Here is a 23,813-nt window from a genome sequence, read left to right as displayed (position 1 = left end):
CATACTCAGCTCTAAGTAATTCACTAGAAACTTTGGCTAAATTCTTCTTACTGCCTTTTTATGGCATCTAGCTGCATCTGTCCCACATGAGCAAGTGCTGACATCTGGTCTTCCCTTGGAGGCACCTGTCTTTCTGTAGATTTTGGGTTGACTGCCTTGGAACCTCTGATGGGTTCCAGGAAAGTTTCAAATTTGCAGATAGTTTAGTGTTTTCAGGTAGAAGAGTGGAAGTAATATCATTTTAGTTTTTTACATCCTAAGCAGAAGCCAGAAGTCAGAGCACAAAACTTCATCTTACTCACTGTAAAGCTGCCACATAGGATAGTCGTAAAGCTTGTGCTAAAACCTAGCCAATCATACAAAATCTTAATGTGTCTCTATACTAGGCAGAAGTATCCTCCAAAGTCTTCCATATCTTAATGTTCCCAAATGGTGAATACGTTATGTTACATGGCAAAGAGGAATTAAGGAAGCAGACAGAATTAAGTTAATAACTGGCTAGCCTTAAAATATGGACAGTATGCTGGCTTGTCCAGGTGAGCCCACTGTACTCAGAAGAGTCATAGATATGGAAGAGGGAGGTAGAAGAGTCAGTGTTAGAATGATGAAGTATGAGAAAGGTGACTAGTCATTGTGGGCTTTGATGATGAAAGGTTATGAGGCAAAAAATGGAAACAGCTTCTGAAAAGCTACAGAGATTTTCCCTAGAGCCTTTAGAATAACACAGCTCTCCCAACATCTTGGTTTTACCTTAGTGAAACTCATTTTGGACCTATGACTTTCAGAACTCTAAGATAATATATTTATGTTGCTTTAAAATCACTGCAGATGGTGATTGCAGCCATGAAATTAAAAGACACTTACTCCTTGGAAGGAAAGTTATGACCAACCTAGATAGCAGTCCCTTGGACTGCAAGGAGATCCAACCAGTCCATTCTAAAGGAGATCGGCCCTGGGTGTTTTTTGGAAGGAATGATGCTAAAGCTGAAACTCCAGTACTTTGGCCACCTCATGTGAAGAGTTGACTCATTGGAAAAGACTCTGATGCTGGGAGGGATTGAGGGCAGGAGAAGGGGACGACAGAGGATGAGATGGCTGGATGGCATCACCGACTCGATGGACATGAGTTTGAGTGAACTCCGGGAGATGGTGATGGACAGGGAGGCCTGGCGTGCTGTGATTCATGGGGTCACAAAGAGTCGGACATGACTGAGTGACTGAACTGAACAGAACTGAACTGAAACTAAGCAGTAATTTGCTGCATCAGTAATAGGAAATTAATACAAGCTCTGGTGCTTTTTTCTTATTGTATATAAGGATCTCTAGGCTTCCCATGTGGCTCAGTGGTAAAGAATCCACCTGCTAATACATGTTTGATCCCTTGTTTGGGAAGGTCCCCTAGAGAAGGAAATGGCAACTGACTCCAGTATTCTTGCCTGGGAAATCCCATGGACAGAGAAGCCTGGTGGGGCTATAGTCCATGGTGTCGCAAAGAGTCAGACATGACTTAGCAACTAAACAACAACAACAAATAAGGAATTCTGGTTAAAAAAAAATTGTGAAAAACGAACTAAAATGAAAGCCAACTGACAATGTAAGTAATCAAACTGAACATACTGCAAAGAAACAAATAAAGCAATGACTTCATCTTTAAAAAGGGAATTTTTCATATATTAAGGAGGAGAAATTGAATTAAGTATTTTAGATCTATGATATAAATATTTCTCCAACAAAGAAATAAGAAAAATGGCTTTTAAATTTCTCCAACAAGTGCTCTAGCCAAAACAAAATAATTAACCACAATTGAAAGATAAAATCATAGTAAAAGGTGAAAAGGTCATTTATGAGCATAGAACTCAGAAAACATGTGAGTCTTGATAGACATGCAATGTGAGAAAAAGCATTGTGACAGAAATCTGTACAAACACATTCATGTTAAATAAATCATAGAGTCTCTAGTGCAGCTACCACTACTGCCTTTGTTTTCAACTTAAATTCTTATCCATGCATCAAAATAAAAATGAACAATTATGTACAGGTCAGTGAATCTTCTCAAGTTTAATACATAGTGTCCATGTTACCAGCCCTCAGAAACAAAATATTCAGCTTCTAACACCATGGATTAGTTTTGTCAGATTTTGAACTTTGTATCAAAGAACTCATACAGGATCTACCTTCTTGTGCCTGGTCCCTCAACCTTGTTTGTGTGATTTGTTTACTACTGTATATGATTATAGTTCACTCATCCTCATTGCTGGCAGTATTTCAGTATATGAATACTCCACAGTTTATCTAAATTTTATATTATTGTGGGGATTTGGACAGTTCATTTGGATTATTATATAAATAGCACTGCTTAAGCGTCTGCCTGCAATGCGGGAGACCCGGGTTCAATCCCTGGGTTGGGAAGATCCCCTGGAGAAGGAAATGGCAACCCACTCCAGTATTCTTGCCTGGAGAATCCCATGGACGGAGGAGCCTGGTGAGCTACAGTCCATAGGGTTGCAAAGAGTCGGACATGACTGAGCTACTTCACTTCACTTCATGAACATTTTGTACTTTTGGTATACAGAAATATGTAGATTTCTGGAGATTATGTACCCGAGAGTCAGAAATATGCTAGTCCAAATTTAACATGTGTTTAGCTTTAGTAGATATTGGTAGTTGTCCAGAATATTCATATAATTCCACCTGCATAGTTACCTTTTATCTTAAGAAAATGCAGGTTTGAATTTTTTTAACTCTGAGATGAGTGTAGATTTACATGCACTTGCCACAAATAATACAGAGATATCCCTGTGCATGGTAACACCTTTTAAAACTATAATACAATATCTTCATTGAGGCTAAGGTACAGTTTCATCCCAAGGATTCCTTAAACTTCCTATTTTAGCCTCACCTACCCTTCACTTTAAACCATTTCTCTGCCTGATGTGAAGGAGAGGCAATAAATATCAATCCTTTCACTACACAAATATTTTTTCCTAAGGTGAAATAGCCCACAGAGAAGTACTGAAGCAAGTGTTCAACAGTGATAAATAGCCTATGTTGGAAAAATCAGTTCAGTTCAGTCACTCAGTCATGTCTGACTCATTGAGACCCCATGGACTAAAGCACACTAGGCTTTCCTGTCCATCACCAACTCCCAGAATTTATTCAAACTCATGTCCATCGAGTTGATGATTCCATCCAACCATATCTGTCCCCTTCTCCTTCCACCTTCAATCTTTCGCAGCATCAGGGTCTTTTCCAGTCAGTCAGTTCTTCACATCAGGGGGCCAAAGTATTGGAGTTTCAGCTTCAACATCAGTCCTTCCAATGAATATTCAGGCCTGATTTCCTTTAGGATGGACTGGTTGGATCTCCTTTGCAGTCCAAGGGACTCTCAAGAGTCTTCTCCAATACCACAGTTCAAAAGCATCAATTCTTTGGGGCTCAGCTTTCTTTATAGTCCAACCCTCACATCCATACATGACTACTGGAAAAACCATAGCTTTGACTAGATGGACCTCTTTGGCAAAGTAATGTCTCCGCTTTTTAACATGTTGTTTAGGTTGGTCTTCCCTGGTGGCTCAGGTGGTAAAACTATCTGCCTACATGTGGGAGACCAGGGTTTGATCCCTGCATCAGGAAAGGTCCCCTGGAGAAGGAAATGGTAACTCACTCCAGTACTGTTGCCTGGAAAATCCCATGGACAGAAGAGCTTGGTAGGCTACAGTCCATGGGGTCGCAAAGAGTCGGATACGACTGAGTGACTTCACTTTCTTTCTTTCTTTCCTTTCTTTCTAGGTTAGTCATAACTTTTCTTCCAAGGAGCAAATGTCTTTTAATTTAATGGCTGCAGTCACTATCTGCAGTGATTTTGGAGCCCCCCAAGATGAAGTCTATTTGCCACTGTTTCCCCATATATTTGCCATGAAGTGATGGGACCAGATGCCATGATCCTAGTTTTCTGGATGTTGAGTTTTAAGCCAACTTTTTCAAAGAATATGCATTTGCAAACAAATGTATTCAGGCTAGAAGCGAGCAAACTATCTATTCTGATATTTAAATCAGATACGGGATCTATATTTAGTGTTCTTGTCTTTAACTCAGGCAGTTTGTGTACAGAATGCTTTCAAGACCAATCAGTTCAGTTCAGTTGAGTTCAGTCGCTCAGTCGTGTCCAACTCTTTGCAACCCCATGAATCGCAGCACGCCAGGCTTCCCTGTCCATCACCAACTCCCGGAGTTTACTCAGACTCACGTTCATCGAGTCAGTGATGCCATCCAGCCATCTCATCCTCTGTCATCCTCTTCTCCTCCTGCCCCCAATCCATCCCAGCATCAGAGTCTTTTCCAATGAGTCAACTCTTCACTTGAGGTGGCCAAAGTACTGGAGTTTCAGCTTTAGCATCATTCCTTCCAAAGAAATCCCAGGGTTGATCTTCAGAATGGACTGGTTGGATCTCCTTGCAGTCCAAGGGACTCTCAAGAGTCTTCTCCAATACCACAGTTCAAAAGCATCAATTCTTTGGCACTCAGCCTTCTTCACAGTCCAACTCTCACATCCATACATGACCACAGGAAAAACCATAGCCTTGACTAGATGGACCTTTGTTGGCAAAGTAATGTCTCTGCTTTTTAGTATGCTGTCTAGGTTGGTCATAACTTTTCTTCCAAGGAGTAAGCGTCTTTTAATTTCATGGCTGCAGTCACCATCTGCAGTGATTTTGGAGCCCCCAAAAATAAAGTCTGACACTGTTTCCCCATCTATTTCCCATGAAGTGATGGGACCTAATGCTATGATCTTCGTTTTCTGAATGTTGAGCTTTGAGCCAACTTTTTCACTCTCCTCTTTCACTTTCATCAAGAGGCTTTTTAGCTCCTCTTCACTTTCTGCCATCAGGGTGGTGTCATCTGCATATCTGAGGTTATTGATATTTCTCCTTGCAATCTTGATTCCAGCTTGTGTTTCTTCCAGTCCAGCATTTCTCATGATGTACTCTGCATATAAGTTAAATAAGCAGGGTGACAATATACAGCCTTGATGCACTCCTTTTCCTATTTGGAACCAGTCTGTTGTTCCATGTCCAGTTCTAACTGTTGCTTCCTGACCTGCATACAGATTTCTCAAGAGGCAAGTCAGGTGGTCTGGTATTCCCATCTCTCTCAGAATTTTCCACAGTTTATTGTGATCCACACAGTCAAAGGCTTGGCATAGTCAATAAAGCAGAAATAGATGTTTTTCTGGAACTCTCTTGCTTTTTCCATGATCCAGCAGATGTTGGCAATTTGATCTCTGGTTCCTCTGCCTTTTCTAAAACCAGCTTGAACATCAGGAAGTTCACGGTTCACATATTGTTGAAGCCTGGCTTGGAGAATTTTGAGCATTACTTTACTAGCGTGTGAGATGAGTGCAACTGTTCAGTAGTTTGAGCATTCTTTGGCATTGCCTTTCTTTGGGATTGGAATGAAAACTGACTAATAGGGACAGGCTAAAGTAGACATCCCCACTGGATTTACCTTATAAATCTCCTAACTCATTGCTATTGCTCATCTCAGCATATTACATACATTCATGCTTGAATACATCACAGAAACTAGTTAAAAGCATAACAGTTGTAAAAGATGTATGAAAACTATATTTGCAGATGATACAATAGATGACTTGAAAACCCTAGACAATGAATGATAAAACTCAAACAAAAGGATTAAGTAATCAAGTGACTCATAATATTTACATACAGAAATCAATATGAATTTGGGGTGGAACACAATGCAGTCTATAACATGTCTGGAGGAAATCTGCTCTGTTCTTCACTTTTTCTCTTATGGTTTATTTCTTTTTTGGTCTGAATGCTTTGCTCATTCTCTTTTTATTTCTTATATTTGAATTAATTGGATTTTTCTCTGTAATTAGGAGACTCCTGTCTTATGTGTATTGATGGAGGGGGCTGGTGCCCCAGGTTGTTTTCTAGAATTTACCTCCCAAGGACTCCTTCCTTAAAACATGAAACATTTTCTTATAGAAATGGTTTGGTTATCGTTACCATCCTTTCTAAATTCCATATACACGATGTGTGGCAAAACCAACATATATTGTAAAGTAAAAAATAATAATAATAAATAAAACTAAAAAAAAGAAATGGTTGGTTACTAAGAATTGACACAAAACAATTATAAAAGAGTAGTCAAAAACAGAAAATTTTATGAGAAGAACTAGACTTCACTCACTTTTCAGTACTAGAGAACAGTCAACTTCTGGTAGTCCATAATGGTATAGTAGTCTTCACAAAAAATATCGGAGAGATTTTTCTCTCCAATACCTTAGTTTTAAACCTAAGTGCCTAAATCTCCCAGCTAAGTACTTCAGGATGGAATTTTACTTCCCTTCAGCATTTTAAGTTCTGCCACTCCTACTTAGTTTTAAGGGACTTGATTTCAGTCATACCTGAATGATCTAGTGGTTTTCCCTACTTTCTTCAATTTAAGTCTGAATTTGCAATAAGGAGTTCATGATCTGAGCCACAGTCAGCTCCCAGTCTTGTTTTTGCTGACTGTATAGAGCTTCTCCATCTTGGAAAACTCAGCAGTGGCCACAGGACTGGAAAAGGTCAGTTTTCATTCTAATCCCAAAGAAAGCCAATGCCAAAGAATGCTCAAACTACCGCACAATTACACTCATCTCACATGCTAGAAAGTAATGCTCAAAATTCTCCAAGCCAGGCTTCAACAGTACGTGAACCATGAAATTCCAGACGTTCAAGCCGGATTGAGAAAAGGCAGAGGAACTGGAGACAAATTGCCAACATGCGCTGGATCATCGAAAAAGCAAGAGAGTTCCAGAAAAACATCTATTTCTGCTTTATTGACTATGCCAAAGCCTTTGACTGTGTGGATCACAATAAACTGTGGAAAATTCTGAAAGAGATGGGAATACCAGACCACCTGACTTGTCTCTTGAGAAACCTATAATGCAAGTCAGGAAGCAACAGTTAGAACTGGACATGGAACAACAGACTGGTTCCAAATAGGAAAAGGAGTGCATCAAGGCTGTATATTGTCACCCTGCTTATTTAACTTATATTCAGAGTACATCATGAGAAATGCTGGGCTGGAAGAAGCACATGCTGGAATCAAGATTGCAAGGAGAAATATCAATAACCTCAGATATGCAGATGACACCACCCTTATGGCAGAAAGTGAAGAGGAACTAACGAGCCTCTTGATGAAAGTGAAAGAGGAGAGTGAAAAAGTTGGCTTAAAGCTCAACATTCAGAAAATGAATATCATGGCATCTGGTCCCATTGCTTCATGGGAAATAGATGGGGAAACAGTGGAAACAGTGTCAGACTTTATTTTTTTTGGGCTCCAAAATCACTGCAGATGGTGACTGCAGCCATGAAATTAAAAGAAACTTGCTCCTTGGAAGAAAAGTTATGACCAACCTAGGCAGCTTATTAAAAAGTGGAGACATTACTTTGCCAACAAAGGTCTGTCTAGTCAAAGCTATGGTTTTTCCAGTAGCCATGTATGGATGTGAAAGCTGGACTATAAAGAAAGCTGAGCACCTAAGAATTGATGCTTTTGAACTGTGGTATTGGAGAAGACTCTTGAGAGTCCCTTGGACTGCAAGGAGATCCAACCAGTCTATCCTAAAGGAAATCAGTCCTAATATTCATTGGAAGGACTGATGCTGAAGCTGAAACTCCAATACTTTGGCCACCTGATGCGAAGAACTGACTCATTGGAAAAGACCCTGATGCTGGGAAAGATTGAAGGCGGGAAGACAAGGGGACAATAGAAGATGAGATGGTTAGAGGGCATCACCGACTCAATGGACATTAGTTTGAGTAAACTCTAGGAGTTGGTGATGGACAGGGAAGCCTGGTTGCTGCAGTCCATGTTTCAAAGAGTCGGATACAACTGACTGAACTCCTACCTACACAGACAGACAGACAGACACACACACACACACACATCATGATTCAAACATTTTTTTCCCATTGATTAATGATGGTATGTTATATAAATAATTCAATTAGCTCTAGAATTTACCCAGTATTATCTGCTACAAAAATGCCAGCTGTGTTCTAAAAGAAGCAGCTTGAAATACTTCTCTTACAAATATAAAATATGTATCATACAGTTTTCTTTCTGTGGCAGTTTTGGTTTCTACAAGAATTCCACTGCCTATAAAATTGTTTGCCTTCAAAAGTTAATAAGTGATTAATTTTATTGTAACATAATTTTCAGAAGAAAATCATCATTATTTTGAAACACACACATCAATATTCTGTTTTGTAAGACAAAGAACTATGAAATTTTTGACTAAACAAAACACTGCAATTCAAAAGTTTTAGGTACCAAAGTAGTGATCAATACTTAAATGACATTCATACCTGACAACCAAAGAAAAATATTATTCCCTAGATCTTCTTTAAATTCATCATTAAAGAGATTACTAGATTCTGGAAATGCTTCCTGGAATGTTGCATAGATAGCTTGTGCCAAACAATCAGGATACACCTACCAAAACAGAGTCATATTAAAATAATTTCATATTTCATGTAAGATTATCTCAAATACCAAAGAAGTTATTGAGTTTGTGAAATACATGTCCCTTTTTTTCCTTATAACTTGTTTTTGGCCTTTTTTGCCTCTTTGTACTTCCAACAACTGAAGAATATGAACAAAGAAGAGTTGAAAATAAAGTCATATTAGTTTAGCTATTTGTTAGCATTCAGGGGAAAAAATTTAATTTGGATAAAGGATGAAGTTAACAGTTAAGGTTTAATGGTTCTACACTTATTTCATTTTACCCTGTTATTGATATCCTCTTTCAGAAAAAGTATACCCTCTTTCTAGTCATTATAATAAAAAGTATATATACATTTATAATTGAAATATATTTGACATATAATACTGCATAAGTTTAAAGTGTACAACATGTTGATATATTTGTATTTTGCAATATGATTACCACCACAGCATCAGCTAATAACTCTATTACATCAACAATTATCATTTTTTTTGTGTGTGGTGAGAAATAAAAGCATGTTTTTAAATAACTGAAGTCCATTTAGGTGAGTTAATGTAGCATAACACCAATTGTTATTGAGGTTATACTCTATTGTTTGCTCTTTGGAATAAAAGCTTTCTTCTTGGAAGAAAAGCTATGATCAACCTAGACAGCATTATTAAAAAGCTGAGACATTACTTTGCCAACAAAGGTCTATTTAGTCAGAGCTATGGTTTTTCCAGTAGTCATGTATGGATGTGAGAGTTGGACTTTAAAGAAAGCTGAGCACCAAAGAATTGATGCTTTTGAACTGCGGTGTTGGAGAAAACTCATGAGAGTCCCCTGGACTTCAAGGAGATCAAACTAGTCAATCCTAAAGGAAATCAGTCCTGAATATTCATTGGAAGAATTGATGCTGAAGCTGCAACTTCAATACTTTGGCCACCTGATGTGAAAAACTGACTCATTGGAAAAGACCCTGATGCTGCGAAAGATTGAAGGTGGAAGGAGAAGGGGACCACAGAGGATGAGATGGTTGGATGGCATCACCGACTTGATGGACAAGAGTTTGAGCAAGCTCAAGGAGTTGGTGATGGACAAGGATGCCTGGCATGCTGCAGTCCATGGGGTCACAAAGAGTTGGACATGACTGAGTGACTCAACTGAACTGAACCCCAATTGTAAAGCCCTGAGTGAATATCAACTAATGTATGGCACTACCAGTATTCTATTAGACTTAAAGTCACTTGACTACTAAGTTTCTCTCAGGGAGTAACTACACACAGGAAGATACCAGATTTTTATGTTAAAGATTTAAAATATTCTATTTACTATTTTGGAAGGCTGGCAGACACCAGAAACTGGAAGATGCAAGAGATGATTTCTCCCTTTGGTTTTCTTAAAGAAATTAGCTCTGTTGATACCTTGATCTTAATCCCATAAGACTCATTTTGGACTTCTGATCTACATAACTATAAAACAATGAATTTCCATTTCTTTAAGCCTCTAACTTCATGATGGTTTTTACACCAGCAATAGGAAACTAATATAGTCACCTGCCTCAGCAGTGCTCAAATCTGCTGGTAAGTGATGGTATTCTTTAAAGAATTTCATTAGTTTTTTGGGGTAGGGAAAAAGAGGCAGGCAAGAATGCTTTAAAAACACTGATATTATTTAATTTTATTGAATCAGCCAAGGACAGTTTAAAATGCTACTGGAAAGAGTCACATAATTGTGGTATGTAAAATTATGCTAGTAATTAAAAAGTTGAACTAGGTAAGGTGAACTTTGACATTTTGTTTTCTGTGTATATCTCAGCTTCAGGAGATTAGTGGGAAAAGAGATGAAGTATCAGATGGTGTTGGGAAATTTTCTCAGGGAATATCATTGTATGACATTGGAAGAAAATGAAATAAAAACCGTATGTTCAGATTCAATTAATTTATACCGAATAGTGAGATCTGAAGATACTTTTTTGATTCTTAAATATTAATAGCTTTTCTCAGATGAGCCAATTAGTAACAAAACTCCCAATTATTTGAATGAGTTAAAACAGAAATTAGTCAATGAGAGGTGAGGCTGCACTTCTACTTATACAGCTGTGGTGGTAATAGATATGTAGGGAGGTGGTCTGGTTCACAAGCATAGAAACAGGGGGAAGGGTCCAATCACTAAGGTGTACGTGTTATTTGTTCTCAAGTGAGGCTTTGAATCTTTGTTAAATAATGTCTAATTTCTCCTTGGAAAATGCCATTGAAAATAGGGACTTCAGGAAAAATCAAGTCATGATTTGAGATGGATTATAAAGGCAACATCGTGATATCAAAAGGCACATCATCCCAAGGAGAACATTTGGACAATAAACATAAGACTAGAAATTATAGAATGAAGAATATGTAACGGTGCCACTGCTTGTTTGTTCACATTAAATAGGCTTTAAAAAATTCTTTTCTTAAGGCTTGTGTTAAAGCATGCTTGACTTTATCAAACCACGTATTAGATAGACAAGACCCACCACAAAAGGACAGACTAGGTAAAGGATTATAGATAGGAGAAATCCAGCCAGTTTTGTCATCTCTAGGCAATTTAATGACCCAAAAATTCTAACCACTAATGTTTTTCCTGTAAATAAGAAAAACAAATTTATACTAGCAGAGAAAATCATAGTCTATCTTTTGGAATATCAGTGTTCTATAAGGCAACTTATGAATCATGGGTCAAACTCTTCATCTGATGGATAACGGGCTATGGCACTGAGAAACTGAACGTCTGCAAGATCACCTGTGTAATTAGTAGCAGACTCCTTATTCCCAGCCCACTGCTGGCTTCCTTCTATAATACTGTATGTACATTTTTGTAAGATAGGTCAAGATTGAGTATAAATATTTGGCAATTTTATGTTTTCTTGATAGACATTTATTTTATTTTAGGATTTATCCATAAAAACATTTACTGACTTGAAAATACTCATGTATTTCTGATTTTACAGATGTCAGTTCAATAAAGTATTTGAATGTGTCTTCTGCTTTGAAATGCTAGATGTTTACATTTCAAAATACTCAAGGAAATTCCATGCATCTTCACTTCACATTACTCAAGAACATAAATTATTTTAACCAAATCATTTTAACATAGTAAAACAACATTTGATTCACAACTTTGTTCATTGTTCTTTACTGTTCACAGGTGCTTAGTGTTGTACTTATGCATTAACACAAGAGGTTAAGTCCTCTTAGACCAAAATATACTTTATAAAGTAAAAGAAAAATAATGTTGTAGATTAAAAAATCAAGAATATGCATAGGATAAGTCAATATTTTTCAGTATGCAAACAAATAGATTCTGTAAGGCCTTCAGCAGAATACAATATTCTGGGGTGGGGGCATAACTTAAAATATTAGCTTTTTTACTCTACCTGAGGCAATTTTGCTTTCAAAGTAACAAAATACATTCTCATATGTGTTTAAATAACTTTTTATACTTCATTTGCTATAAATATAATTTGTATAACCAGTTAACTTCTGTGTTTACCTGAAAGAATGTATCCTTTCGGCTTAGAGGTATGCTCATGAAAAGTGACACATAGCTTTCTGAAATTCTATCAAACAAGCAATCTTGGCTTTCTCTGTCAGGCTTAAAAAATAAAACAGGTATGGAATTAAAACAATTGATATTACAATTTAAAATTAGAATTTGTTTACATAATGTCAGTAATTCGATCTATTCTCAAACTGCAGATCAGTTGCTATAATGAAATGAGCGTGGGTTTTTGGCATCATGCAGACCTGAATTTAAATGCTGGTTCCATTATTCATTAGCTGCACTATCCTGGGCAAGTCCTAGTTTCCTTATCTGCAAATGTAGGTAATATATACATGCCTTAAAGTAGTATCTTAAAATTCAACTGGACAAGGATCACATTTTGTTTGACTTTGTATTTAAAGCCCTCAGCACAGTGCCTGGCACACAGAAAGCAAACCAATGTCTGATCAATTAATGAAGGTTCTTAAATAGTGGTTGGCATGTACAATGCTGTCAATGACATAGCTACCTTCTATTATTCTATAGCCATTCCAAATCTTTCATAAGAAGTAACTCAGTATAAAATTAAAGCAATTACTGGAATGAGACAGTCATAGCCAGAACTAGTAAAATAGTGACATCAAAGACTAAAAACAAAGTAGAATGCTATCAGTTCAGTTGCTCAGTTGTGTCTGACTCTTTGCAACCCCATGAATCGCAGCACGCCAGGCCTCCCTGTCCATAGCCAACTTCCGGAGTTTACTCAAACTCATGTCCATCAAGTTGGTGATGCCATCCAGCCATCTCATCCTCTGTCATCCCCTTCTCCTCCTGCCCCCAATCCTTCCCAGCATCAGGGTCTTTTCCAATGAGTCAATTCTTCACATGAGGTGGCCAAAGTATTGGAGTTTCAGCTTTAGCATCAGTCCTTCCAATGAAAACCCAGGACTGATCTCCTTTAGAATGGACTGGTTGGATCTCCTTGCTGTCCAAGGGACTCTCAAGAGTCTTCTCCAACACCACAGTTCAAAAGCATCAATTCTTCAGTGCTCAGCTTTCTTCACAGTCCAACTCTCACATCCATACATGACCACTGGAAAAAGCATAGCCTTGGCTAGACGGACCTTTGTTGGCAAAGTAATGTCTCTGCTTTCGAATATGCTATCTAGGTTGGTCATAACTTTTCTTCCAAGGAGTAAGCATCTTTTAATATCATGGCTGCAATCACCATCTGCAGTGATTTTGGAGCCCCCAAAAATAAAGTCTGACAATGTTTCCACTGTTTCCCCATCTATTTCCCATGAAGTGATGGGACTGGATGCTATGATATTCGTTTTCTGAACATTGGGCTTTAAGCCGACTTTTTCACTCTCCTCTTTTACTTTCATCAAGAGGCTTTTTAGCTCCTCTTCACTTTCTGCCATAAGGGTGGTGTCATCTGCATATCTGAGGTTATTGATATTTCTCCCAGCAATCTTGATTCCAGCTTGTGCTTCTTCCGGCCCAGCATTTCTCATGATGTACTCTGCATGTAAGTTATAAGAAGGAAGAAATCTATACATAATAATACTGTTAACATTATAGTAAAGTCTTAAGGTAGCACCTTGAATTCTTGCTCTATTAAGCAATGAACAAATGAATTAAGAGTCCAAATTCATTTATGATATCAACAGTAGAAGCACAAGCTGGCATTAATAGGTTTTGGTAATAAACACCAAAAATGATTAAATTCAGTGGTAATTTTCTATCAAATTAACAAACCATATGAGCTGGGATTCATAAATGTATAGTATCTTAGAACTAAAATGGAAGTTAGATATCACCTAGGTTAAACCTCTCTAATTTAGTGATTGCACTACTATCCAGAAAGCTTAAGAGCATTATTTAAGGTTATACACAGTTAAGTATGACTGATGCTGATTCTCAAATACTTTGGCTACCTGATGCGAAGAAGTGACTCACTGGAAAAGACTCTGATGCTGGGAAAGACTGAAGGCAAGAGGAGAAGAGGACAACAGAGGATGAGATGGTTGGATGGCATCACTGACTTGATGGACATGAGTTTGAGCAAACTCTGGGAGCTGGTGATGGACAGGGAAGCCTGGCATGCTGCAGTCCATTGGGTTGCATAGAGTTTGACATGACTGAGTGACTGAACTGATACACAGTTAAGTAACTGAAAGCCAGACTAGAATCCACGTCTCCTAACTCCCAATAAAGCTGTCATGCTTCTGTAATAAGTTTACAGATGGAGATAGTAGCAGAAACAATAATGATAATGTTAATAGCTAAAAATTCTAGATCATTTATATAATGGGAAGTGGTTCTAAGAGTTAGGGCTGTATGAGAATTAACTGAGATTATATATAATTTACTAGTGAATAAAGTTGGCATGTTTCAGCTACACAACCTACAATCATGTATGAAGAAATATTTAGACAGAAAGTTTCAGAACATGTCTTTGATTAATACAATTCAGTGTAATGTACACATCAAATATACTTTCACAGGAAACTGAGTAGCAAAATAGTATGGTAAATTTTTATACATGTTTTGGTATATTTGAAAAGTTATCCTACAGCTGATGGATATTCAAGTTACTGATATGCTCATTAGATCTAGCTATTTAACATATGTTAAATCATTCTTGCATTCCAGGAATAAAGCTCATTGGTCAGGCTCTATAACTCTTTTAATATACTGCTGAATTCAGTTTCCTAGTATTTTGTTGAAGGCTTTTGTGTCAATATCCTAAAAGAGGATATTGATCTGTATTTTTTTTGGTAGTATCTTTAGTTTTGGTATCATGACAATACTGGTCTCATAAAATGAGCTGGGAGGATTCCCTCCTCTTCAGTTTTTCAGAAGAGTTTGAGAAGGATTGGTGTTAATTCTTCTTTAAATATTGGCAGAATTCATCAGTGAAGTCATTTGGTCCAGGACTTTCTTTGTTGGGAGGTTTCTGATTACTGATTTAATCTCCCTACTAGTTATACATCTATTCAGATTGTCTATTTCTTCATTATTCAGTCTTAGAAAATTATATATTTCTAGGAATTTGTCCATTTTATACAGGCTATCCAATTTGTTATTATATGTTTGTTCACAATCCTCTTAATCCTTCTTTTTTCTTTGCTGATAGTAAAGTTCCTACTTTCATTTGACTTTAATTTGAGTCCTCTTACTCTTGCTGCTGCTGCTGCTGCTAAGTCGCTTCAGTTGTGTCCGACTCTGTGTGACCCTATGGACAGCAGCCCACCAGACTCCTCTGTCCACAGGATTCTCTAGGCAAGAATACTGGAGTGGGTTGCCATTTCCTTCTCTCCTGCTCTTGCTAGAGGTTTGTCAATTTTATTGATCTCAAGGAATAACTTTTGATTTTATTGCTTTTCTCTACTATTTTTCAATTCTCTATTTTATTTATCTCTTATCTATTCCTTCCTTCCTTCTATTAGCTAAGGGTTCAGTTTGTCCTTCTTTTTCTAGTTCCTTACTAGGTAGATTTAGGTTGTTGATACGTTGTTTATTGATTTGTTTACAACTATAAATTTCTCTTTTAGCACTGCTTTTGTTTTTCCCTGCGAGTTTTGTATGTTCTGTTTTTGTTTTCATTTGTCTCAAGCTATTTTCTAATTTCCCCTGTGATTTATTCTTTGAGTTGTTGGTTGTTTGGGAACTCTTATACATTAATGGCAACTCACTCTAGTAATCTTGCCTGGAAAATCCCATGTCTAGAGGAGCCTGGTGGGCTACAGTTCATGGTATTACAAAAGTGTCAGACATGACTGAGTGACTAAGAAATGACAACAACTGGTCTTTATTATTTCCTTTCTTCTGCATACTTCAGGTTTTCATTTCTTTGTCTAGTTTCCTACACTATAAGCTGGGGTCATGGTTTTTGAGAATGTTCCGTATTTCAAATACAGGCATCTTAGTGCTTTAAATTTCCAAATACTGCTTGAGGTATATCTCACAAACTTAATCTGCATTTTCATTTTCAATAAGCTCAAAATATTTTTCAATTTCCCTATTGATTTCTGGTTTGACCCATAGTTCCTGAGAAGTATGTTAGTTTCCAAATATTTGAGAATTTTCCAGATAGCTTTCTGTTATCCATTTACACTATATTTCCATTTTGGTCTAAAAACATGACTTGAATTCTTTTAATTTTATTAGAATGTTTTCCTAGCCCAGAATATAGTTGGTAAAGATTTAATATGTACATGAGAAAAATGTGTATTCTACAGTCACTAACAGGAATGCTTAATAAATATCAATTAGATGCATAAAGTTGGTTAACAAAGTGTTGCTCAAATCATCTACAGCATTCTATATCATTAACTGATTTCTGTACATTCTATCAGTTACTGAGACTGAGGTGCTGAAATATCTAACTATATTTATAGATTTGTCTTTCTCCTTTAAGTATTAAATTCTTAATTAAATGTGTTTCAAAGCATTTTATTAGGTATATAAATATTTCATTGTTATGTCATAATGATGAATTGATTACTTTGTGTTTATGTTAGTCACTCAGTCGTGTCCAACTCCTTGCAACCCCATGGACTGTAGCCTGCCAGGTTCCTCTGTCCATGGAATTCCCCAGGCAAGAATACTGGAATGCCCTTCTCCGGGGGATCTTCTGGACTCAGACTGAACCTGGGTCTCCTGCATTGCAGGCAGATTTTTTACTGTCTGAGCCACCAGGGAAGCCCTCATTATACAGTTACTCTTCCCTGGTAACATTCTTTGCTTTCAGATTTACTCTGTATGATGAGTTCAAAAAAGTTGTTATATTTGGGGGTTATATATGGCTTATCTTTGATATTTTATGGGTAGAAGTGATACACTTTCTAGGCTTCTGGATCATTTTGAGAGCCAAAGTCCCATGGACAATTTTGAAACCTTTAAGGCTGTATCATTTCTGGAATTCTTCTAGTCAAACATCATCAGGGAAACTTTTATCATTAGCCTGTACATTACCCAGGAATTTTTGGAACACTGTATTTTCACTATGAATATAATAATAAACAATAATAATGATAGGTATATCCACTGAACACTTACCATATACCCTATATACCATTTAAACAACTTCTATGTAAACAAACAACTTTAAATGCATTTTCTAACTCCCAATTAACAGATACAATAGGAAATTTTTAAAGCTTTATGAAAGAAGTAAGTAACTATCTAGTTACATCATTTACTAATGGTAAAACTTGTTTTGGGGGCTTCTCTGGTGGCTCAGATGGTAAAGAATCTGCCTGCAGTGTGGAAGACCTGGGTTTGATCCTTGGGTTGGGAAGATCTGGAGAAGGGAATGACTATCCACTCCAGCATTCTTGCCTGGAGAATTCCATGGACAGAGGAGTCTGGCAGGCTACAGTCCATGGGGTCACAAAGAGTTGGACCCGACTGAGCGATTAACACTTTCAAGCTTGTTTCTGAAAGCCAGGTCTTAATTCGGTTGCACTGAATCCATATTACACTTATATAGTATTTCACAGTTTACTAGGGCTCTTATTTATGTTACTTTTAGGCCAAAAGAGAGAGTTTTTTAAATCTGTTTTTGTTTGTTTTGAAGATGAGATTATTGAAGCTCACAGCAATTTTTTGACTAACCCAAAGTTTCACCCTCAGTTCAATTCAGTTCAGTCACTCAGTTGTGTCCGACTCTTTGCAACCCCATGGACTGCAGCACGCCAGGCCTCCCTGTCCATCACCAACTCCCAGATTTTATCCAAACTCATGTCCATTGAGTCAGTGATGCCATCCAACCATCTCAACCTCTGTTGTTCCCTTCTCCTCCTGCCTTCAATCTTTCCCAGAATCAGGGTCTTTTCAAATGAGTTAGTTCTTCACATCAGGTGGCCGAAGTATTGAAATGTCACCCCAACTACTGGGAAAACCAGATTTAAAATTTTAACTTCTTGGATTAAGTTCAGTTCAGCTCAGTTCGGTCACTCAGTCGTGTCTGACTCTTTGTGACTCCATGAACTGCAGCACACCAGGCTTTCGTGCATCACCAATTCCCGGAGTTTACTCAAACTCAAGTCCATTGAGTAGGTGATGCCATCTAACCATCTCATCCTCTGTCGTCCCCTTCTCTTCCTGCCTTCAATCATTCCCAGTATCAAGGTCTTTTCAAATGAGTCAGTTCTTTGCCTCAGGTGGCCAAAGTACTGGAGTTTCAGCTGCAGCATCAGTCCTTCCAATGAGTATTCAGGACTTATTTCCTTTAGGATGGACTGGTTGGATCTCCTTGCAGTTCAAGGGATTCCCAAGAGTCTTCTCTAACACCACAGTTCAAAAGCATCGATTCTTTGGTGCTCACCTTTCTTTATAGTCCAACTCTCACATCCATACATGACTACTGGAAAAACCATGGCTTTGACTAGATGGACCTTTGTTGGCAAAGTAATGTCTCTGCTTTTTAATATGCTGTCTAGGTTGATCATAACTTTTCTTCCGAGGAATAAGCATCTTTTTTTCATGGCTGCAGTAAGTACCTGCAATGATTTTGGAGCCCCCCAAATAAAGTCTGTCACTGTTTCCTAGATTCAAGCCCAGCACTTTTTCTACCAGATCAATCTACCACTAAGTCACAGGTAATAAAAGAAATTTGCTTTTATATTAGTCACCTAACAATTACTGAAATAAATTTTAGAGTCAACATACTGAATCATGCTATATTCTAGAGTATGATTACATATTATTTCATATTGTGCTGTTGGTAATTAAATTGCACTAGTGGCTTGGGGGGAGGTTATTCTAGTTATAAAGTCAATACTATTTATCATTTATCAGTTCAGTTCAGCTCAGCTGTGTCCAGCTCTTTGCGACCCAATGAACCACAGCACGCCTATAAGATGGACCTAAAAATAGATAGAATGTATGTGTTTTGTGTTCACCTGAAAATGTAGCATAGCTTGAAATATGAGCTTACCTAACAGTACAAATATTCCCACACAATGCTGGTAAAAATGTATGAGCACTCACCATATTTATTTGATGTATTTAGGAACCCAAGAGGCCATGCTATTAATCTAGTTCACTGGCTTCATATATTTAACAAAAGAACCCTCTTAGAAATAAAATCATAGGTGAAATTTAATGAACAGAACAGATGAAAGAGATTCTGTTCTGGTTAAATCATGGATATGTTGCTTCAATATGACTTGGATACCTTTCAGTTCCCTTAGAACAGTAGCAGAACACTCACTCAGATCAATCATATAATGTTCCTCAAAACACATTAGAGATCTTATATGATATTGGAAATGTTATTAAATTGTAAGATTTTAAAATAATTACTATAATTTCAGGAAGCCAGTAGTTAGAGAGAATAGTTTGCTTAAAGACAAAATGACTTCTAATTCCTTGTTATTCCACAGATACCCCTATAAATGTAGTGGGTTGTTAACATTTTTGTGTCAGATCTGTTTGTTCCAAATAATGTAGCTTGACAAAGCAGTTACTAGAAACATTGCTAGATTATGTTTCCTTCAAAAACTTGTCATATATATAACCCTAACAAATTTAAGTGGGAAAGTAATGCTTTCTCTCTGTTATCATGGAAAAATATAAATTTGGAATCCAGATCTGGAAAAAGAAATCTAAGGTAATGAAAGTCTGCTTTTATGTTTCCCTACATAATTACCTTTGTGGAACTGATATACCACTTCCTATTTCTCATTCAACTCCTAACGATATCAGAAATACAGAACAGATACTCTTACCTTGAATTACATTAATTATTCTAACACATGTGAAGTGATGATGAAATGAAAGTCCCTCAGTTGTTGCCCAACTTTTTGCGACCTCATGGACTATACGGTCCATGGGATTCTCTAGGCCAGGATACTGGAGTGGGTAGCCTTTCCCTTCTCCAGGGCATCTTCTCATACCAAGGATCGAACCAGATCTCCCGCATTGCTGGCGGATTCTTTAAAGTTGAGCCACAAGGAACATTATGTTCTATTCAAATCGTTTTATGAAAAATTAATAGAACTCACTGCTTCATTGTATGAAAGAATCCATAAGCAGTTTTCTTTGGGCAATTTGAGCTGGGGAGGTGAAGAACTGAGCCTAATATCAGACTTCCCTGATGGAGCAGCACACCTTCTTAATGCTTGGACTGTGATCCCCAGCATTACTCTGCTTTTCATTCTTCTAGATCCAGAGGCCACACAGCAGCCATTGGTATTCACCACTTTCTCCAGGCTCATATTCTCTGATGTAATACTTGCATACTGCTTATTTCCATTCTCTTATTGCTTCCCAGATACCCATGTCTTTCTCTTTTTAATCCTAAGCAGAGTTTTCATCTTTCTGAATCAAGAGAGGACCCTCTCCGCATCTGATATATTGCATTTTCGAAGTGAAACCTCTTTCAATGTCACTGATTTGCAGTGGATTTTCTCTTTAGTGTTCATCAGTGCATTATACTATTGGGTAAAGCTACAACTTTGTTATTTACTACAGTGTTTTATTTATTTATTTATTATTATTTTTTAATTTAAATTTTTATTTTTACTTTATTTTACTTTACAATACTGTATTGGTTTTGGCATACATTGACATGAATCTGCCATGGGTGTACATGAGCTCCCAAACATGAACCCCCCTCCCACCTCCCACCCCACATCATCCCTTTGGATCATCCCCGTGCACCAGCCCCAAGCATCCGGCATCCTGCATTGAACATAGACTGGCAATTCATTTCTTACATGATAGTATACATGTTTCAAAGCCATTCTTCCAAATCATCCCACCCTCTCCCTCTCCCTCAGAGTCCAAAAGTCTGCTCTACACATCTGTGTTTCTTTTGCTGTCTTGCATACAGGGTCATCATTGCCATCTTTCTAAATTCCATATATATGTGTTAGGATACTGTATTGGTGTTTTTCTTTCTGCCTTACTTCACTCTGTATAATCAGCTCTAGTTTCATCCATCTCATTAGAACTGATTCAAATGTATTCTTTTTAATAGCTGAGTAATACTCCATTGTGTATATGTACCACCGCTTTCTTATCCATTCATCTGCTGATGGACATCTAGGTTGCTTCCATGTCCTGGCTATTATAAAGAGTGCTGAGATGAACATTGGGGTACATGTGTCTCTTTCAATTCTGGTTTCCTCGGTGTGTATGCCCAACAGCGGGATTGCTGGGTCATAAGGCAGTTCTATTTGCAATTTTTTAAGGAATCTCCACACTGTTCTCCATAGTGGCTGTACTAGTTTGCATTACCACCAACAATGTAAGAGGGTTCCCTTTTCTCCACACCCTCTCCAGCATTTATTGCTTGTAGACTTTTGGATTGCAGCCATTCTGACTGGTGTGAAGTGGTACCTCGTTGTGGTCTTGATTTGCATTTCTCTGATAATGAGTGATGTTGAGCATCTTTTCATGTGCTTGTTAGCCATCTGTATGTCTTCTTTGGAGAAATGTCTATTTAGTTCTTTGGCCCATTTTTTGATTGGGTCGTTTATTTTTCTGGAATTGAGCTGCATAAGTTGCTTGTGTATTTTTGAGATTAGTTGTTTGTCAGTTGCTTCATTTGCTATTATTTTCTCCCATTCAGAAGGCTGTCTTTTCACCTTGCTTATATTTTCCTTTGTTATGCAGAAGCTTTTAATTTTAATTAGATCCCATTTGTTTATTTTTGCTTTTATTTCTAATATTATGGGAGGTGGATCATAGAGGATCCTGCTGTGATTTATGTTGGAGAGCACATTCACCATTGCAACGAAAAGAATAAAATACTTAGGAATATATCTACCTAAAGAAACTAAAGACCTATATATAGAAAACTCTAAAACACTGATGAAAGAAATCAAAGAGGACACTAATAGATGGAGAAATATACCATGTTCATGGATTGGAAGAAGCAATATAGTGAAAATGAGTATACTACCCAAAACAATCTACAGATTCAATGCAATCCCTATCAAGCTACCAGCAGTATTTTTCACAGAGCTAGAACAAATAATTTCAAGATTTGTATGGAAACACAAAAAACCCTTGAATAGCCAAAGCAATCTTGAGAAAGAAGAATGGAACTGGAGGAATCAACTTGCCTGATTTCAGGCTCTACTACAAAGCCACAGTCATCAAGACAGTATGGTACTGGCACAAAGACAGAAATATAGATCAATGGAACAAAATAGAAAGCCCAGAGATAAATCCACACACGTATGGACACCTTATCTTTGACAAAGGAGGCAAGAATACACAATGGAGTAAAGACAATCTCTTTAACAAGTGGTGCTGGGAAAACTGGTCAACCACTTGTAAAAGAATGAAATTAGATCACTTTCTAACACCACACACAAAAATAAACTCAAAATGGATTAAAGATCTAAATGTAAGACCAGAAACTATAAAACTCCTAGAGGAGAACACAGGCAAAATACAGTGTTTGATTTAATTAATCTTTTTCTGACTAATATAGACTCTGGATCTTTGAAATCCACATTAAGGTTTTAACTCCTCTAAAAGAACTCTAGATTTCAAACATGACTTCTAATATATGCCGAACACTAAAAAAACAAGCTTTGTGATAGGATCAGAAGAACATTAAAAAACACCAGTGTTACCGCTAATGAAAAATTATGCTGCAAATCAACTTTTTAAAAAGAAGTTTTAAAAAACATTTTACCTTAAATTTATGGAGAAACCACCACCAAAAGCAATCATGCAAAAGAGCAATAGAGGCTTCTGAGAGAAAATGAGTCCTCCAGATTTTAAAAACTTTTCCCTATGGAAAAAAGATATATATGATCAAATTAATATGTATTATAAGACACATTAATATAAATAGGCTTTATAAAGAGTATGTATTTAAGAGTTATAGACTACCGCTGCTCAATAGAAATTTAATGTGAGCCATATGTATATTAAGTTTTCTAGTAGACATTTTAACAAAGTACAAAGGTGATGTTTTAGTGACATTTAACCAAATATATTTAAAATATTAAATATGTATTATAATAAATGTTATAAAATTATTAATGAAATATTTTACATTCCTTTGGGTACTAGGTCCTTGAAATAGAGTATATATTTTATATTTACAGCATATCTCAACTTGAACACTGTATTTTCTTCAAAAGTACTAGATCATAATTAGGTTTTATAAAATATATGGTTATTATTTTTTAACTCTAAAGTTGTTCAATAATTGAATCAAGTCATTTTAAAATTTATATATAATTAAAGTAAATAAGTTTTAAAATTCAGCTAATCACAGGCATAGAAAATAAACTTAAGGTTATCAAAAGGGAAAGTAGTGGAGAGGGATAAATCATAAGTTTGGGATTAACAGATACACACTACTATATATAAAATAGATAAGTAAGAAGGTCCCACTGTATAGCATAGGAAACTATATTCAATACCTTGTAATAATAACCTATAGTGGAAATGCCTTGTAATAACCTATAATGGAAAAAAACCTTAAAAAGTATATATATATACTATATATTATATATATAGCATAACTGAATCATGTTGCTGTACCCCAGAAACCGACACAATACTGTTAAACTATTTTTCAATAAAAAAATTCAACTGAGTTACAATAGGCATATTTCATATGTTCAATAACCACATTTGGTTAGCAGTCATTGAAATGGCAGTGTAGGCTAGACCAGGACTAGCAAAAATCCAGGACACATGCTAGAGTTTTCCTTTTATGATAAAGACAGATATCAGCAATCATGGGATTCTAACCCAATGGGCCCCATCATAAGTCTGCTGCTGTTGCTAAGTCACTTTAGCC

General features: G+C 36.9%; 1 protein-coding gene across 4 annotated transcripts in view; it reads right to left on the bottom strand.

The window, feature by feature from the left end:
• FAM227B (family with sequence similarity 227 member B) overlaps positions 1-23,813 on the bottom strand; it is a 213,772-nt gene that overhangs the window by 164,092 nt on the left and 25,867 nt on the right. For all 4 annotated transcript variants that reach the window (XM_069596547.1, XM_069596549.1, XM_069596548.1 and 1 more), the window contains exons 8-10: positions 22,692-22,790; positions 12,035-12,136; positions 8,385-8,511 (exon numbers count right to left, since the gene is read on the bottom strand). In XM_069596547.1, the coding sequence (XP_069452648.1) occupies positions 8,385-8,511; positions 12,035-12,136; positions 22,692-22,790 (328 nt within the window). The remainder of the gene's footprint in view (positions 1-8,384; positions 8,512-12,034; positions 12,137-22,691; positions 22,791-23,813) is intronic.

Source organism: Ovis canadensis, chromosome 7, assembly GCF_042477335.2.
Source record: "Ovis canadensis isolate MfBH-ARS-UI-01 breed Bighorn chromosome 7, ARS-UI_OviCan_v2, whole genome shotgun sequence".
NCBI classification, from domain to species: domain Eukaryota; kingdom Metazoa; phylum Chordata; class Mammalia; order Artiodactyla; family Bovidae; genus Ovis; species Ovis canadensis.
This window is presented reverse-complemented; position numbering and strand designations above follow the sequence as displayed.